The sequence below is a fragment of the Pipistrellus kuhlii genome, unplaced genomic scaffold (genome assembly GCF_014108245.1).
Source record: "Pipistrellus kuhlii isolate mPipKuh1 unplaced genomic scaffold, mPipKuh1.p scaffold_m20_p_7, whole genome shotgun sequence".
NCBI lineage: Eukaryota > Metazoa > Chordata > Mammalia > Chiroptera > Vespertilionidae > Pipistrellus > Pipistrellus kuhlii.
Window position 1 is genome coordinate 41,401,170 of NW_023425573.1, and position 20,266 is coordinate 41,421,435.

General features: G+C 39.7%; 1 protein-coding gene and 1 long non-coding RNA gene across 5 annotated transcripts in view; both read right to left on the reverse strand.

Moving 5' to 3' along the window:
• CERS6 (ceramide synthase 6) overlaps nucleotides 1-20,266 on the reverse strand; it is a 254,564-nt gene that overhangs the window by 157,048 nt on the left and 77,250 nt on the right. For 3 of the 4 annotated variants that reach the window (XM_036422062.2, XM_036422065.2, XM_036422063.2), the window contains exon 3: nucleotides 15,180-15,310. The exons of the other annotated variant lie outside the window; for it this stretch is intronic. In XM_036422062.2, coding sequence (XP_036277955.1) covers nucleotides 15,180-15,310 — 131 coding nt within the window. The remainder of the gene's footprint in view (nucleotides 1-15,179; nucleotides 15,311-20,266) is intronic. 4 annotated transcript variants of the gene reach the window in all.
• On the reverse strand, nucleotides 4,378-9,274 carry LOC123651617. The gene is made up of 3 exons (XR_006740446.1): nucleotides 7,422-9,274; nucleotides 5,892-7,216; nucleotides 4,378-5,681 (listed from the first exon to the last, which is right to left on the reverse strand). It is a non-coding gene; the product is annotated as an uncharacterized LOC123651617 (long non-coding RNA).

Consider the following 20,266-nt stretch of genomic DNA (forward strand, 5'->3'; position numbering starts at 1 on the left):
ATGAAAGTGCTTGAAAAGCACGAGTGCCTTACATGTTCACAACAACTCTGTGACCCCCTTTTAATTCTGAAATACTATTTTGATCCATGCCTTAAGCAAGTGGGCATGAGGGTCTTAATGAATAATGAAAAGAAATAATCTTAATGAATAATGAAAAGTAAACAAAAACCAAGAGTTTCCACTGAAAAAACACATATAAAAATAAGGGGCCAGCTCTATCCTCTCATGCCCACTGCGTCCTGTGAGCCCCGACTTCTTTGCCTAAGATATAAACCTTCTAGTTTCACTACAAGGGCCTTATTCTGCATCTGGACATATAAAATTGTGGTCACAAATTACATGCCACTTTAAAAGTCAGAAAGCCAGAAAGCTATGCTCTCAATGACCTCCAAAAGAACCATATTATTAAAGCAAGAAAGAAAACATTTAAATAACGAGTTTTATTTCCTCCAACAAAAGCCATCACCTCAAACCTACCAAATAATTACATCTTCAGATTTGGGAAATAAAACCTAGAAAAAATGCATAATGGCAATGCAGTCCCCTAGAGTATTAAGAAAACTGGAAATAATACTTGACTAGGTAGGGAAATTCAATCCATTTTGTCAGCCTCTAATATATAGAAATTCAAATCAATCAAAATTTTTTCTTGAGTTCTTACTATGTGTTTGTCATATTCCAGCTGCTTTATGGGAATTATTTTATTTCATTCTATCATGTTTTTTAGATTATTAGCTCAGTTTTACCGATAAGGAAACTAAGTTTTAGAGGGTAAGGAAATAGTGTTGTTTATCCATCAAATATAGTTCTATATTTCCATGTAGTATCTGATATAAAACCCAGCATGTAGTAAATACTCAAAAAAATGTTAACTGAACCACATAAATTCTGGGAGAAGAAAAAACAGAAATAAAAACATTGTGAATCATGTAGCAAGAGGAGCTTTAGATTCTAATACTCCAGGAGTTAAGCTAGGTTTCATGTGAACTCTTGACAACTCATTATAAAACAATATTTTATTTTGAATGAATCAAATTGAAATCATGCCCACAGGTTCAAGTCCTATTTCAGAAAATCAATAACTACCGAAATCAGTTCAAGATGGACACATTTCTACCACTAAAATAAATAATGGGAGAGAAAATAGATGAAAACTATAATCTTAATGAATAATAAAAAGAAAACAAAAAAACAACAAGAGTTTCCACTGAAAAACACATATAAAGAACAATACTAGAGGAAATGCTGTACTTGGCTACTTCTTGAGATCTGCATGGGCCTACCAACTAGTGCTGCAGGTACAGGTTTAAGCCTCTCAACCTTATTTCACAAAGCATGATATGTACCACATTCCCCATACATTGAGAATTTACTTTTCCTGAAAACAGTATCCCAACCTTCAGATCACTGGGTTGGACCTGATGTAAGCTGAAAAGCACTTCCACCTAACGCTGCTATAGCCCCTCACCCATTCCCATCCTATTCTTCTAACCACAGAGAAGGAAAGGAGACCTGAAAGAAAGATCAATAATGGCTCCGGGTGAAAGCAAGGTTCTACAGAGAAGAAGCACCAAATAAGGGCCATCACAAGTAAAGAATGTGCAGGCCTGGTGACTCTTACTAGCACCCAGGACACAAACACAGTGAAGCTTCATGGTACATGCTTCCTCTTAGGAAGGTCTGGCACAATCCCATTTCAACATGGTCACTTGTTATTCCATGGACAGCACCAGATACACAATGTTCTCCTGAAGATAAAAATTCCACAAACAAAATTCAATATTTTATAAACTTCCAAATAAATTCTGCCCCCCACATCCATCATGGAAATAATCTACAAGAAGTTCTCTACACTGACCAATTCTTAGATCTGTTTATCTAAAATTCAGTTTGCTAGCCCATAAGAATTCATTACAATACGATGACTCATCCTTGTCACCAAGGACACCTAGATGCGCCTAGAGCTTTTTTCTAAGTCCTTGTGTCTTTCTCTCCTTTAAAGAGCACCAGGGAACAGCCATTTTGTTCTTTTTACCTTTAAATCCCTCCGCACTTACCCCTGCGACATAAAGGTCCTCCATCACCATTTGGGAATTTGAACTGAATCAAGTCCTGTGGGTGCATGACTTTTTTCTGGATTTTTTGGGACAGTCTTTCCTGACTGTGTGCCCTGGTTTGCTTGTTTTTCAAAGCTGGACCTTGACTGCAGAGGCCAAGTGGATGGCCTAATACCAGCATGGGTCTCACGCCCTGATGTAATTTTTTTTTTTAAATATGACACCAGTTGGTGTAGCCAATAGGGAGGCGAGAATTTAACTTCGATTTCTTTCTTTTTCCTTTGGATGTTTAATTTTTGCATGTTTGAGTGGGGGGTAGGGAATAAAGAGGAGGAGGTCATCATGCCAATTCAATGCACTGAATTATCCTTTTTAGTAGATACGATAACATTTGGAAGGCAGACCACACAAGGAAGGTGCCTGCACAGAATCATCTCTATTATGTGAGAGATTTATGTTCAATGAGCAAGTGTTTTTTCTAACAAAAGAATGAAAGCGTTCAAATTTAGTCAGACATTGGTATGAGGCACTGATAATAGAACACAATTCCATTCTTAAATAAGCCAAGCAGTCGGTAAAGATGGAGTTTTTGTGAAAGCAGGCAAAATGAGGACATTTTAGAGCAGGTCAGATGGCTCTAACTATGCAGAGAGGAGAGGGTGGGGAGAAATGCCCAGGGCCTTTGATTGGCAACAAGTTCACCTACCTCTCGGCTTTTCCTCTCCTGGCCACCCGTCCTGCTGACTGAGGTTCCTCAAACCCACCATTCTCCCCAGGCAACTCCCACTCCCTGGAGAGCCTCTGGCAACCGCACTGTCTTTCTCCTCCTGGCCAATGTAATCATCCCTAAAAACACCGCTGTGCCTCCTCCTCCAGAAAGCCCTTCCTCCCCACCTCAATCTTCCCAAGACTATTTCAAAGACAATAAACGAGCTTCTTCTAATTAAACTCAGTCCTCTTGCCCCTAGAGGTTCAATCCAGTCCTTAATCCAAATAATTGATTCATTCAGTAGACAGTTATTGGGGTTTACAGAGCACCAGCACTGTGCTGAGCCGTGGGGAAGAGAAGATGAAGACGACAGTCCCAGCAGCCAAGGCAGTGGACAGCTTAGAGCAGAGAGAGAGATCCAAAGAGTGAAAAATAGCAAGTCTCCGAGTGCACTAGTAGAGAATGACTCAAAGTGCAATCAGTGTGCCAAGGAGAAAGCCACGACATTGAATCCTTGTCCCTCATAAACTGCAGGGGAACAAGAGACAGAAAGGAGACCAGGATGTGCAAAAAAACACCAAAGAGCGCCCTTTCCATATTTGCCCTGAATGTGGGAATATACCATGTTCATGAGCTTTCTCTAACACTGTGCTGCTAAAATAACACAGGCCTCCAGATTTAGGCAGATTTGGGTACAAATCCCAACTCTGTCACTTACTAGCTGTGTGACATGGGTTGTTATGCCATCTCTCTTTGCCTCGGTGTCTCCATGGGTACGAAAGGTGTTAAATACTTAGCATACTACAAACATTGGCAATGAGGATCAACTACAAAGGTCCTATTACCGTATCCGGAATACAACATAACCTCAGTAAACACCGTTTTCCCCTTCTTGCTTAGGATCTAATTCTCCCACCAGCATTCCATGTCCAGCACATCACAAGAAACCCTAATGTTATGTCATTATATGTAAGATGAAAATACAAAATGTCACTATATCTGTGGCTAAATACAAGGGGTACAGATATTATCAGAACCCTGAAGTATTAAGTGAAATGTCCAAGACTCGTGCACTAATCTTTAATGCCAACTCTGCTGCTCACCTGCATGTCACGGTGCTCCATCACCTCACTTGTAATGTAGTCTCCAAAAAACAGTATCATTAACTTCCCACATCAGCAAACCTCAACCTTTTCATCTCACAACACACATAAACTAATTACTAAAATTCTACTGCACACCGAAAATATGTTTTTGCTGTTTGGGCAAAAAAAAATAGATATAATTTTGATTCATTCACACTGGACGGCTATTGTTGTGTTGCTGTTGTCAATTTTTTGTTTTGACAACCTAAGGGAAAAGAGGTCAGGGCCCCTGACTAAACAGTCAGGTACTGCCTGACTATTTACTTTAAAAATTCTTGTGGACCCCAGTTGAAAATCTCTATTCTACATAGCGATTGCTATGAGATGGTATATAGGCCAAATAAGAAATACTGTCCACATTTAATATATTTTTAATTTTTAATATATTTTTTATTTATTTCAGAGAGGAAGGGAAAGGGAGAGAGAGAGAGAGAAATATCAACAATGGAAGATCGGCCGCCTTCTGCACGCCCCCCATCGAGCCTGCAACCTAGGCATGTGGAATCAAACATTGATTTCCTGGTTCATAGGTCGATGCTCAGGCACTGAGCCACACCAGGTGGGCTTAAAAGTCATTTTTCTACAATTCTTAAATTCTCTCAAGTCAAGACAGCCCAATGGACATTGCCAGCAGCTTGACTTGCATTTAAAATGAAAGCAATTGGCCTTAATTGTATTTAGTTAAGTTTCCCATATGCTAATGAATTTAAATTTGGGGAGGCCTACAGAGAAACCCCAAAGATCTACTTCCCCAATAGTCACTTGGAATCTGCTCAAATCTTCCCAAAGGGGAAATGGCTGGGCCTCCTGCTACTTTGTCCACATGCCCACCCTCCACTACCACCACCTTATACACAAACATTCACCCCTCAAATGAGTAGGTACTATATTTCAACATCAGGGTTCATGTGCATTGCACCAACTTTTAAAACAATTACAGTCAAATTAGTAATGGCTGAGGATTCTCTTAGGGCTCCTGTCTGCCCCTGGCCAAGGGATGTAGCCGCCATGAGCTAATCACAGGAGGGCAAACAGCCAGAGGGAAGCAGAATCCCTGGCCCTGGAACAGCAGGAGGCAGAGGAAAGAGAAGGACAGAAAGAGAGAGCAACCTGGACCAGATTTCCAAGAGGAAGCAACAAAGTGTTTCCTTCTCGACTATCTAAATTTAGTGCCCTGGATGGCACATTAAGATACAAGACCCAGAAAGCTCCATGGCTAGGGCAATAAGGAAAAGGCCTTAGACATAAGTCACATCACCTAAGTATCACAGGTTATACAGCTCCCTATCCAACGTTTTGACCAGCTTTACTAATAAGGAGAATCAATTGCCCTTGTGAGTCCAAGGTCAGAAACAGTTGTTTATTCAACTTTGCAGCCTCAGGCATGGAGAGACCCACATTCTATGTAACCCTCATTTAATTCCCAAATGACCTTGTGAGGAAGAGTCATTTGTCCTTTACAGAGGAGGCCCCTGGGACCTAGCAAAGTTAAATTACTCTCTAAGGGTACTATAGCTTGAGCCAAGACATGAACCAGGTGCATTTGATTCCCAGCCTCAAATTTGTTCAAGGTCAGTTGCCTCTTTAACACATAGGAGGTAACCAGTAAATATTACATTTAACTCAAGTTCCCACTCTGGCCCCTCCCACAGCTGATCAGACTGTCCTGGCTCTAGCACAGGTGGCTCTACTGAAGCCAGCCATGCTGGACTCCACGCTTTGCTCCCTTTCCCTCCTGGCAGAGGGAAGCTGTGTCCTCCTCAGAATCACCTGGCAATTTTTTTTATTAAATATATTTTATTGATTTTTTTACAGAGAGGAAGGGAGAGTGATAGAAACATCGATCAGCCGCCTCCTGCACACTCCCTACTGGGTATGTGCCCACAACCAAGATACATGGCCCTGGCTGGAATAGAACCTGGGACTCTTGAGTCCGCAGGCCAATGCTCTGTCCACTGAGCCAAACCAGTTAGGGCAAACCTGGCAAATGTTAAACCACGGTGGCTCAAAGACATTCACTGTGTGTTCTGACATTTCTCACGTGATGCCTCAAAAACCCTGGCCTCTGCCGGCACAGTGGGCACGGGTCCCTGCTGACGTGGGACACCCTTTCTCGCCCACTTCTATCACGTCGCTGCACAACAGCAAGCCCAGGGCTCTGGCCCTCTGAACTCAGACGGGATTGGCATCTTTTTCTTGTGTGTAAGTAAAACCCACGTTAACAGCCCTGTGACCCCACCCGCCCCAAGGTCACGTGGTTCTGTCTCGTTGGGGTTCCAGAGAAAAAAAGAGCTTCATCTAAAATTGAGAACCTGTTCTCCTTGGATCTCTCCTCCCAAAATGACAAACACCGGAGCTGCCTGTGGCAGGTAGTGTGCCTATGGGGGGGCCACACTGCCAGGGCACGGTTTTGACACAATACTAGCTCTTGGCTGCTGCTCCTGTTACACCAGCTTGACTAACAACTGGCTGTGTGATGGTGTTGACAGTACCTAACATTCATCACCCCTGTGTGTGCCACACATTTTCCTACACTGCATAGATGGCAACTCTACAATGACTACCTCCCCATTTCACAAAGAAAGAAACTGAAACGGGGGGGGGGGGGGGGGCAAATATCTGTCCCAAATACCCCAGAGGTTTTTCCCAGAGAGAAGACTGATACTCGGACTGCCAGGCTCCAGAGCTCCCCCACCACACCACTACCCTGTTCCATTCTCGCCTGCAAAGCTTGTTGTGAAACCATGAATGTCTTCCAGTGTTATGTGAGTATAACAAGAATTTCATAATTGCTTGTATGTGATTTCATCTGCCAGAAGCTCTAGGTAACTGCAGAGAACTACACTGAGTCAACCCGAGCAGTGCAGGAATACACAAAACACACACACCCCTCTCAAACATCTCCAAGCCACCTCAATTCACACGTGCTACGAGCCACACCCATCTGGTGTCACAACTTGCTCTCCAATGTTGGATCGTCTTCCTTTCTCCGCTTCATAGAAATTATGAGCTGTAACCCTTCCAGTACTGTTATAGACAGAATTGTGTCTCCCAACGTCCATACATGGAAGCCCTGAAGTCCTATGTGATTGTATTTAAAAATGGGGCCTTTATGGAAGCAACTGAGGTTAAATGAGATTCTAAGTTTGGGGACTTAGTCCAATATGATTGGTGTCCTTATGAGAAGGACAACAAGGGTGAGCATGCACAGAGCAAAAACTATGTGAGGACACAGGGAGAAGGTGGCCAATGAGAAAAGCGTCAAGAGAAACTAACCCTGTGATACATTGATTTTGAATTTCCAGCTTCTAGACCACATGTGTCAAACACAAGGCCCTCGGGCCAAATCCGTCCCGCCAGGCCTTGCAATGTGGCCAGCACCGCGCTGTCATCACTGCACTCCGCTGCGTTTCCATCACAATGACAGTTTATGACTGTTCAGTAAACCATTCGGCCCACGATTTAGGCTGGATTTTAGATTTTGGCCCCTTCTCTGATTGAGTTCGACACCCCTATTCTAGACTGTGAGAAACAAATTCCTGTTGTTTAAGCCTCCCCATCTGTGGGATTTAGTTATGGCAGCCCTAGCAAACTAATGTCTAACAGCAACTTACAAGCAAAGATCAGAAATTTTTTTGTTGTTTTTTTTAAGGTAAACTCTATTTTTTAATCATTTAACTTGTGTAACACTATACTCCTGTTTTTACTAGGTTCCTAACTCTTTTTTAAATGTCACTGATGAAGTTTTTGAATGTTGTATCCTGACTCATTTTTCTCATAAGCCATGTGTTGTTTTGTTTTGTTATGCAATTTTGTGGAATGTATACATCATATAATAGCACAACTGACTGTACTGCCACTCAGAGAATAGAGACTTATGGATCCAGAAGACAAAGCATAAAACATAATGTTTCTATAGACCTCTTCAGACACTCTGATGAGGTGGGTTCTATAAAAAAAAAAAGTCTCGAGAAGGGCAGGCACCAAACTTAGATACAGAGCATGTATGTGTATTTGTGTGGGGACATATGTTGACTACAATCCTGTATAAGTAGAAAAGGTTAAAGTATTAATTTCTGCTTGGTTGGCTTTGGAGGATTTTTCTCTAAATTTTACAAACATTTTATATATCTCCTATAATCAAAGTTGATTAAAATTATTTTCATAATTTTGTCCTAAATAATAACTTTTAAAATAGATTAAACAACAAAGAGAAATTATGTATAAATTCAAAATATGGCAGACGAGAATTAAATAAGAATATTAGGCCTAAATAAATTCAGTTATTCTTCAATTTACTCTATCCTTTCTTTTTCTCTCTCTCTTTCATCCTCACCTGCAGATGTTTATTAATTTTAGAGAGAGAGGAAGGATGGGAGAGAGAGAAACATCGATGTGAGAGAGAAACTGCATCCCACATATGCCCCGACTGGGGATTGACCCTGCAACCTTGGTATGTACCCTGACTGGAACTGAACCTACAACCTTTTGGTGTACAGGACGACATTCCAACCAACTGAGCCACCTGGCCAGGGCTATCCTCTGTCCTTTTCATCACTCTCCAACTCCATGTTGGACAAAACTATTGGAACTCGGACTGCCGGGCTACAGAGCCTTAAGAAACGAATATTTAAAGAAAACTGACCAACAATACTGAGTATGCAGCCAGCTTGACCAAAGTACAGCCTCTCTGATATTTTTAGAAAAACTATGTTTTCCTTAATTAGCCAGTACACATGGATTAGAGGCCCAGCCATATGCCATCAAGGACTGCGAGAGGCTTGATTTAATTGGAAAATCCGAGTTAACTTGCTACAGATGGTAGGTCTGGAGTGGGAAAGAGGGAGAAAGGTTTTAAGAGCTTATTCAAGGCAAAAGAATAGACTGCCTATAGTCGGGTTCATCAATCTTCATAACGTTTGTAGTGAGAGCGACACTGCCTAAGAATACTAATAAGTTCTGGGAGGGCTTGATTGAGCCAAATGAAACTGCATTAAGGCACCATGTCTCAGGAATATTAGAGATGGGGCACACTAATTACAGAACTGTCATAATGCTTCTATTACATGGCAACACTCTGAGCAATGGCTTACTGTGCTAGTGCTACAAGAACACATTCTCTTTCTTGAAACTCTGAAGCAACTGTTCATATTACTGCAATCCTAAAGCACTTAGCAAATGATGGCTCGGCAGCCAAAGCCATCTGTTTTTGTACAGCCCGTGAGTTAAGAATAGTTGTAAAATGTTTAAATTGCTGGGAGAAAAAATTAAGAATAATGCTTCATGTCACTTGAAAATGATGACTTCAAACTTCAGGATCCATAAATAAAGTTTTATTGAAAACCAGCCATGCACATTTGCAGAGTTGTAATTGTCACCAGGCTCGTGTGGCCTAATATATTTCCTTTCTGGCCATTTGCAGGAAAAGTTCCCTGACTCCTGTTCCAATGTCAAAACTGATCTGGCTACAACCCACCGATTTAAAACCCCTGGAAATAGTCAAGAATAGCCTTCAGCACCACATCTGAACAATAATGAGGCCAGAGTAACTATGTACTTTGGATGATGGAAATTGTTCACCAACCTAGGAATGATTTTGTATTAATGAAAATTAATCACCACCCTCATAGCAACAAAACAACTCAACCTGATACTATTCAAGACCTAAGTGGTTGTCCCCAAATTTACGATGAATGTTTTTTCAGACTTATGATCAGCATCGACACACTGCCGATCGTGTGTCCCAGTACTGATACAATGAAGACATCGCTTTTCTTATTCTTTTGTTCTGAAACCACATCAATCTCCAGCATGACTGTGATGGTGAACTTTGTAAAAGATGCTCACGTCATGATCTAATGAAGAAAATAATCAAAACTGAATTGTTTTTGGGAAATTTTGTCCATCACTAGTGCGGAATATAGACAATTCTAAAGCAGTTTAAAAATATGCAGTTGATTTTTTTTTTTCAAACAGGTGACTGAGTTATCAAAACCAGACAATTTCCTCAGATCAAAGACTGATCTGAAATAAAGGATGTAAGACTCATCTTGTTGCTTCCTGTACAGTCCCGATCCTTTTCACCCCTCAATTATCAGGCTCCACTTTCGTATTGAAGTCACAGACAGCACTGCTGATTTGTCCAAATAAAACAGCTAACAAATAAAAGCAGTGACCGAATTGGTGGCATGAAGGCAACTGGTGAAGCCACTCATTTCTCATGCTGAGTTCAATGGAATCACAAATTAAGAAGAGCACAGTCCTTCTTTGCAGAAATGAAGACACAATTTCAAAAGGTTCCCAGATTTTGGTCATTGTGCTACCACTAACAGAAGCATACAGATACAAAAGCATTTGGGGATAATTTTAATCAGCATCAAGTCTAAAATGAAATTCCTAAACAAAAGACAATTTTGGATCCGCATCTTATAGCACGGATCAAACTTCAATCCAAATAAATTATCACTAATCTGTGAAGCATGACTATTCCTTCTTCTACGTTTTCAGGTTATCATGTGGGAGATTTATCTGTCCAATCAAATAGAGACTGCTGAAATGAAAGCCACACATAATATTTACTCCCAGATATGTGCGATTAAATCTACTGCACAATATGCAAAAATAATGGGCACAATTGAGAGAAAAGCATTTTATTCTGGAAATTTATCTCTGCCCATTCCTGTGTTGCCCTGCAGATATCTTCATTTCAGATATTTACCTTTATGTTATCTAGATATTGTTAGAGGAGGAAGGTGAAGCCTCAAAGCCTGATCCCCCAGTTAAATGGCTCCCATTCAGAGCCAGTTTCTCCTAAAATGTCTCACATGACTTATAAATCTTTACTCCCTCCTGAAAAATCTGTTTCAATTTCCAATAAAGATTGAAATGCTTCTGGAAGAAATATTCACTAAAAAAAAACCACAGCTGTAAATGACTGACATCAGCATGAAGAAAAAAAAAAAATACCATGTCAATGTTTCAACACATTACTTGCTGAACAGCTTCTCCTACTCAGTCCTTCTGCGTTAAATGGGTGTGCCCAAAATTGGACATGCCAGCAGATGGTTATAAGCACTGTTTGGCATGCATCTTGGTGCATTCTATGCTGCTGACAGATGAAATACAATTCCCCTGGAGGGATGCTGTGGTTTCTAAAGTAGTAGTTACATAACAAAAAACAAAAACCTACAGAATCTTCCCATTGGGGCCCTAGATCTATAAGCTCCAAAGTTGTGTTGTCTTGCTTGTTTAGTAGATTTGAACAGCAGTCATCTCTTCTCAGAGATTAGTGCTTCTTAACCTGAGATGTGTGTCATCAGTATTCAGGATATTTCTCCTAAGATATGCATGTCCAGACCCCACCTGAGTCCCCACACTTAATCAGACATGCTGGTGTGGAGCCCGGGCATGTGTTCCTATTTTGGAAAGCTTACCAGGTGATTATGAAGTGCATCCCTGGTTAAGATGACTTTCCCAGATTATTTTTTAAAGTGGTGAGTAAATAACTGTGACATACATGTGTGCATGCACAGAACAATATAATTCTGTTTTATTTTCCATGGTGCTATCTAAATGTACTTCTTTGCTATCCCATTCTTTCCCACTGGTTTCTGCTTTTGAGATTGGCTTGTAGCATTCCGTAGTTCAGTAATAATCCCCAGATAAATTTAAGGTAATTAGGCACTCTTCATTGGGGGTACGGGCAGTATGCCAACTTAGATCAGCAAATTCTTCCAAAACAATGTCATCGGAACATAGAGTCATTCAACAAGTATTGATTCAGCAGCGTCTACATGTTGTGGTAAAGGCAGAGAAGAATGCAAGAAAAACAAGATGTGGTTCTTGTGCCCTCAAGGAGCACATATGATATAATTAGGGTGAGACTATATAGACAAGCTATGAAAAGATAAATAACCACATAAGTAAACATGAGACTAGGTATTAAGTGACTAGTTCTTCCAATAAGGACTAAGAATTCAGAAGAAGGAGCGCTCCCTCCAGACCCAACAGTCACAATGCATTTCTGAGAGGGCCTGGGCTTTGAAGAATGGGTATGGGGTAAATGAGTGAGGCAGAGGAAGGTAGAGGTTCCCAGTCAGGAGCATGGAGCAAACCAAGGCAGGAATGAACAAAGTATGGACAATGGAAACATAGCCCTCTGGGAGAAAGGGGTCATCTGGGTAACTAAAATCAAACAGATGAATGCCAGATTATATCAGGCTCAGGAGCCTAATATTGATCCTATAGTTGCAGAAAAATCATTAAGGTTTTAAAGCAGCAAGACATGAAGATAAATAGTATTTTAGGAAAATATTTAAAAAAAGAATTGCAGCAAACAAGCGTATCAGATAAATAATGGGATTTATGAGACCCATCAGGTCTGCAGCCATTGCAGTGGCTTTACAAAGAACTAATGGATCTCTAGGGCTGGTTAGTTTGTTTCTAGACTATAATAGAATAGAAGCATATAAGAATAGGAGAAAAAGAGAAGTCAGGAGTAGAAGCAAATCAGAGTTGCCGGATGACGGTGGCTCAGAAGAAACATTTGCACTGGACACATGACTTTGGAAGAAGTTGTGGGAGAAAAGAACTCCTTTTACACAAAGGATGGAAGGTAGAAAAAGGGAAATAAGAGATTGAAGACTGAATCTGAAGAAGTGGCTCATTAAAGACCATAAGGAAAATAAGAGAATAAATGATGCAAACAAAAGTCCTCAGAAAGGCAAGAGAATCTATTGTCAACCTAGAGGGCAAGGGAGAAGTTTCAAAACAAAGTTCATCAACAGTCTTCTGCAATAGGGTCAAAGGCCACTGGTAATGACTCAGTTCTAGTCCCTGCAACCCTTGTGTGTGCTCTAACCCACAACTGATCTTTATCTTTTAATCTTTAGCTACTGACTGTGCATACAATCATTTAGCACATATATCTGTGTGTGTTTATTTTTTTAATAGCTGTCTTGACTCTCACAGATTGAGAAGTTACATTTTACATGACACTATTATAAATAAGCTACCCAAGGGAAAAGATCAAATTTGATACCTTTATGCACTCCAACCCCCACATTGTGCCTTAACATTGCCATGCCTCTAGCAGTCATTTATAATTTTTTTTTTAATTCCAGAACATTTTTAAAAATGTTTTTATTGATTTTAAAGAGAGAGGGAGAGATAGAAACATTATTGAGAGACAAACATCCATTGGCTGCCTCCTCCATGCCCTGCCTTAGGGATTGAGCCTGCAACTCCAGGCATGTGCTCTGACCAGGAATTGAACCAAGGACCTCTTGGTTCATAGGTCAATGCCCAACCACTGAGCCACACCAGCTAGGCTAATTCCAGAACATTTTTATCACCCCAAAAAGAAACCCTGTACTTGTCAGCTGTCACTTTCCAACTCTCCATCCTTGCCACTGGCAACCACTGATATGATTTCTGTCTTAGTGATTTGCTGGTTCTAGACATTTTTTTAAATGGAATCATACAATATGTGGCCTTCTGTGACTAGTTTCTTTCCTTTAGCATAATGTTTTCTTTTTCCTTTTTTAATTTAAAACAGATACATTAAGTTTTTTGGGGTTTTTTAGAATATACAAAATAAATCTATTACTAGATTGTAGATACAAAATAATTAGCCATTTACATGCAATAAGCATTAATATTTCAAGAAAAACAATTTAAATATAATAATATTTTTAACTAATTGAAATATTTTTAACTAATTGTAACAGTAATCATCCTGGGGATTGTGGTATGCAGGTAAGAACCAGTTGAATTTAGGGAGAAGACATAGACATTGGTATAACCTTGAGCTTTGCTTGTCAAAGTGATCCATGGACCAGCATCATGGCCTGGGAATTTGCTAACAGTGTACTCTCAGCTGCCATCCCAGATGACTGAGTCAGAATCTGCACTTTAACAGGATCCAGATGACTGCTTCCTACACACACTGATATAGACATAGAAGAATGTAGAAAGGGTTCGCACAGAGTTACCAAGTAAGTTAGTGGGAGCTGGAACAGATGGCACCTGTGCTTCAGTGTGTGGGCATGGGCTGAGACCCCACTTCGCCCCTACTCAGACCTGCAGTTCTAGGATGCAGACCTTTGGGTACTGGCAGGACCAGGCTAGGAAGCAATCCCAGCTTCTGAGCAAGAGCCCAGATGCATAAATCCTTCCTCCATAATCTGCCACTAACTTCAATTACAGGAAGGGCTTTGCAGATTGTATCTACGAGGCTGTTTTTCCATGTTTTATAAATATTCTGACCTCCTGAAGACCCTGTTAATGCACCCCATATTTATCCAGCCCTAGGATTTACGACATTATTCTGCCTCTTACTTGTTCTCCTAGAAGATGAGGTTTCCCTTTAAGCTTTAGATTACAATTGCTAAAACACTTTTGGGGCAGACCTGAAAATATAACTTTAACCTCAAATAGAAAGAGCCTGCAATGGAGGGAGCCACACTGCCAGCACTTCTGCTAAATGACCAGGTGTCAGGAAGAAGCTCCCAAAGAAAGGAAAGAATGGTGAGACACAGGTCCCATGCCTCCCAGAGGAGAAAACCAACTAGAACAATGAGGCAGAATACTCCTTTGTGGGGGATGTGCTCAAGGCTTCAATATTCCTTCCTCTGACTTTCCTGCAGATACATGTATTGAGTGTCACTACTTCAAAATATCCCTGTGCTAGAAGAGTTCTCGCTGGCTCGTCTATCATTTTTAACAGCTTCCTTGAGATACAATTTACACACCATAAACTTCCCACTTCTGAAACAGAAGAGACTTCCCTTCCATGCCCCACCTTCCAGCAATGCTTCCTTAAACTCACCCAAGAATATAATACAGCCATTTCTTCAACCTCCAGGAATATAGGTCATCAGTGTGACCCTCTGATAATATATCCTAGTATCTCAGCTTTATCAGTGGAAAGAACACCATGACAAAGTCTACTCTATTAAAATTCAAACCATAAATGTAAAGATTTTTAGGGCTATGTTTCAAGTGGCTGACTGAAAATTCCATCGTAGGTCCTGTAATATGCCTACGTTGTAGAAGAAACTCCGTGCAGAAGCCAACTTCATTTACTGCATCCAACGTGGAAACCACAAACGTGTACCAACTATCCTCCCAGTTTTTCATGGACTATTTCCCCCACCAGATGGCTTTTTAGGGGCCACAGGAGCCTGGACCAAGCCTTTACTTTTCACCTCAGGGGTGGTTTGGGTTACTATGCAGATTGTTCTTTCAAAAAGAAAAACAGCAACTTACATGCTCTCACAGAACCTCGTCAGTGTGCTTGGCTTCTCCTGGTTGCGTCTTTGTCTAAACCAGCGCTGGATGCTGCGGACATCCCAGTCCAGCTGCTTGGAGAGGCCTTCCAATCTCTTCTCATCAGGATGCTGTGAAACAAGGTGCCAGGAAAATCATTTCCATCGTCACCAAAAAGAGACATGCCTTTGTCTACAATTGAGGTTTTAAAAAATATATATATACTATCTGCCACTGAGATTTCCGTATTTACCACTGAGGACGTAGGCCTTCTGTTGCAGTGTGAACGTAAAAAACAAACAAACAAACAAACAAACAAAAAAACACTTAGGACAAGCTAAGTTATTCACTGTGAAACAGCATTGGAAAATACGAATCTTGCTCTAATGCTTGCACTTCTTAGCAGCAATGAAGATGCAGTGGGACAGCCACCTGGCTGAGCCAGCTCCATTAGCCTTCAAGGAAAGGAGTTTCCAAACAAAGTTCATCAACAAAGTCTTCTGCAGCAGAGAGGGAAAGGAGACCTTAGGGGAATGTGCAAAGAGGCATCATTTCAGTATTTCCCTTTCTCAGGAGGAGGGGGTGGGGGGAAGCTAGACCCAATTTTCATATATCAGGATAACAAAAAGCTTGGAAGAATCCCCAAATAGCTGGCTTTAGCCTGAGGGACCAATTCCACTACAAAATATGTTTTTTTCTTTTTTCTCTCTCCCCTCTCCTCTGTTCTTCATTCCTCTTCTATTCATTTTCCTGGCCATTCCTGTTTACAAGTCCCCATCAAAACCTTTACAAAGACTATGTACAACGTGAAGACACAAATGTGGTGAGGAGAAAAGCTACTTGTGCTTGCCACAGGATGATAATTGTCTCACACATTTCTGGAACATTAGGAGATGACAGAAAGAGGTTCAATTCCTCGCTCCAAGGACCTACCCCTCTGAGCCTCGGTTTCCTCACCCGTTTAATAAAAGGGCTATTTATCCACCCAAATGGGATGGCAGGGTGACCAGCTTTCTGCTCTCTAGTTATGAGGGTTGAATTTTCACATAGCACCCTTTAAAGCATCTCAATCAATTCTAGGTGTCAGACACACAGGAAACACAGCCAGTGGCCTCAGTGTTATGACTGAAGTTATAAAATGTGCTGGGCTTACATCTGTAAAAGTTATTCGCCAACTTTCAGGAAGGCATGTACGATGAGCTGTTCTTTATTAGTAGTCCTGACACCATCTCCACTCTCCCTTTATATCTCACTTAATTTAAAAGTTTGGGAGAGAAAAATTTACAGCCTACAATATGTATTGGACCAACCATTTTCCTAAAGAATTCATTTTTCATTTCAATTTACATTCTAAGTTTATTGACTAGGTAAAACACTCATATGGTTCCCAAATTAAAAATTATTCAAAGTTTCACCTTCCTACTTTGTTCCTGCTCTCTCAGTTCCTCCTCTTCACTTCTTATCAGGTGATCAGTCTTTAAATCAGGTTCTTTCCAGTGTTGTTTTATGCAAATATAAGCACATTTGAATATATATTCTTATACCTCTCCTCCCCGTACTGCCCCTCTCCCTCCCCCCCCCCCCACTCCCCGCCAGTCATATAGATGGCTGCATACTACATACATCATTCTGGACTTTGGGTTTTTCACTTTACAATGTGTCTTGGAATATGTCCATTATCCTATACAATAAAAGCCTTGGTGGCGTCACGCACTTGCGTGACATCGCCACAAGATGGCCACGCACAGCAAAGGCAGGGCCTGGGGGTCCTGGGGCTCTGCATGGCATGGAGGAAGCCAGTCCTGGTGTCTCTGCAGCCTCATGGGGAAGAAGTGGGTCACAGCAGGGGAGGGCAGTTGTAGGAAATCAGGTTGGCAGGGGAGGGCAGTTGGGAGGGTGATCAGGCCAGCAGGGGAGCAGTTAGGAGTCAATCAGGCCAGCAGGAGAGCAGTTAGGAGGTGATCAGGCTGGCAGGCAGAAGTAATAAGGGGCAATCAGGCAGGCAGGCAGGCAAGCAAGCGAGCGGTTAGGAGCCAGTGGTCCTGAATTGTGAAAGGGATCCCAGATTGGAAAGGGTGCAGTCCAGGATGAGAGACACCTGCTTCCCACCCCCCATGCACGAATTTCATGCACCAGGCCTCTAGTAAAAATATAAAGGACACCTTCTTTCCTTTGTAGAACTAAGAATATGCCATAATTTACTTATCCACTCCCCTATGAATGGCCATTTAGTTAGCTTCCAAACTTCCGCTACTATGAACAATGCTGCAATAAATAACCTTGTCCTGGGTCACTTTCTACAGGCCATTTCATATACGAGTATAAATTCCTGGAAGTGAATGTTGGCAATCAAAGGGTCTATGCATTTGCAATGTGTTTAAATATTGAAAAAAACCCTTCATTAATAATTTCACCAACTAACAATCTCATGCAAACAGGCATGCTCATTTCCCAAAGCCTCATCAATAGAGTATATCATCAGACTTAATTATTTTCCAGTCTGACGTATAAAAAGTAGCAATTTGGTATATTTTAAAATTTTATTTCCTCTTTTGCTGAGAGAAGCATCTTTTAATGTGTTTTAAAAGCCACCTGTATTTCATTTTTATGTACAGTCTTTTCATATTAATTGTCCATTTTTTCTTCATTTGTAGGTATTCTATTTATTGATCCATAGAATTTCTTTAATTATTCTTTAATTTCTTCCATTAAACTTTTGTGTGCACCACTGGCTGCATACTTTGTTCCAATATGTCATTATAGTTAGTTTATGGTGTAGTTTTTGCTTGTATTTTTTACTTGCAGAAGTTTGGTGTGTGTGTGTTTTTTTTTAATGTATTTGAATTTTCCTATCATTTCTGTTATAATCTCTGAATCTGGGTCATAATTAGATAAGACTTTCCTATTCTAAATGTCCAAGAAATTCTCCCACATTGTCTTGATTCTAATACATCTATAGTTTTTCTTTTTACATTCAATCCTTAGTGTATTTGGAATATGTATATCCTAGTGGGAGGTGTGAATCTAACTTTCTTTCCAAATGGCCACCCAGATAGGCCAATACCATTGTTCACATTCTTTCCAGGAGAAATTGAATCTATTCTTCCATTTTTCTATTATGTTTGTACAAGGATATGAAGTTAGGTTACTCAGAAATCTTTTTTTTATTTTTTTATATGAACTTTAGAATTGGCTCGTTCAGTTTCAAAATATAAACAAATGGTCAAACAAGAAAATCAGTTGGTATTTTTAATGAGATCATACCAAGTTCTTAAATTAACATCGAGTGAATTGACATCTTTACTCAATTTGTCTTTTGTGTCCTTCAACAGTGTTTGAAATTTCCTCATGTACCTTGCACATCCTTGTTACATTTATTCCTAGGGATGTTATCTTTTTGGGTTTCTATTATAAATAAGGAATTTCCTCAGATCTTCTGACTGCTTAATGTCTGCATGTATATATGATTACTAATTTTTATGCCAACATTTCATTTGTTTGTGGCTAATTTTTCTGGTATATGGTCATATAATAGCATATCACTAGAATGATACCTCTGTAAACAAAGGACATTTTTAGTCTCGTTTTTCACTAGTACCTAGACTAGAGTAGGGCCTCAATACTTCTTGAATGAATGAATAAATCTTCTCATTGCTACAGCTTTATTGGCTCCTTTCTAATTTTTATGCCTTCATGTTCTTTCTTATCTATTTGCTAATTAAATGTAAAACTTAGCACAATGTAAAACAGTGGTTATAAACACCCTTATCTGTTCCAGGTGGTGTTTAGTGGGAATACCCTTCTGTTTCTTATTAAGCAAGAGGCTAGACCTGGGCCTGTAGGCCTGCTATACAGGGGTATTAAAGGAAAACTCCTCACCCTAGTTAGATAATTTTATTTTAATCAAAACTATGTTAGGTTTCAGGAGCCACAGAGATGAGCATGTATTTTTTTTTCTCCTTAGATCAATTAATATGATATATTATTTAAATAGATTTTTAATACTGAATTCAGGGAAGGAAGGCCTTGCATTCTCTAAAATAAACCCTCTGGGCAATGATGAGTAATTTTTTTTAATGTGCAGTTAAATTTATCTGCTAATTTTTAATTTGGATTTTTCACCAATATTAATAAGTACAATGGCCTCTAATCTTATTATTTCATAAAATCTTTGTGAAACTTTGATATTAATGTTTCATTGCCACACAAAAAGAATTTGGATAATTTTCTTAATTTTCTATGCTTTAGGATAATTGAAAATAGCATTGGAATTTTCTGCTCTTTGAGAGAGTGTTATTTTCTGAGAGCATCTGAGGCTGTACTTCTTTTGCAATTTAGTTCTTTGATTTACATACACACACACTCACATATCATATAAATTATAGTTGTTAAATTTTATTTTCCCAGAATAACTTCAATTTTATCCAAGTTTTCACATTTTATTTGCCACATTAATAGAAATGTATCTTTTTTTAAATTTTCCTCCATGTCTATAATCATTGATTATTATGTTGTAAATTTATTGTTGTTGTTTTTTCTTAACTGGGTTCTCTGACTTTCTATAAAAAAATTAGACAAAGTACTTTCAGATTAATTTTCTTATCTATAGTTATGCTAATGCCATTTCTGCATTTATCTTTATTAATTTCTTCCTTTTGCTTACCGTCATTTATTTTGTTGTTCTTTTCCTAATGTCTAAGTAAGTGTTTAACTATATATACATGAGTTTTTATCTGAGCACTGCTTTGGCATAGTATATACAGGGTGTCCTCAAAAAATGTACATACACTTTAACAGCTGATAGCTCAATTTTGAAAATGAAATGAATTTTAATAAACACTGCCGTTATAACTAGTCCAAGTTTGTGTATATATATTTTTGGGACACCCTATATATGTGAGTAATGCTTTCATAATCACTGTTTTCTAAATATTCTGAAATTGATAAGGGGTCAATGGAGAAAAAAAGGGGATATATGTAATACTTTCAACAATAAAGATAAAAATAAAAGTGTAAAAAAAGTTGAGAAAGCAAGAAGATTTCAGCTTTCTGGTGTCTACTATTATTAAATTTTACCTAATTTTAAA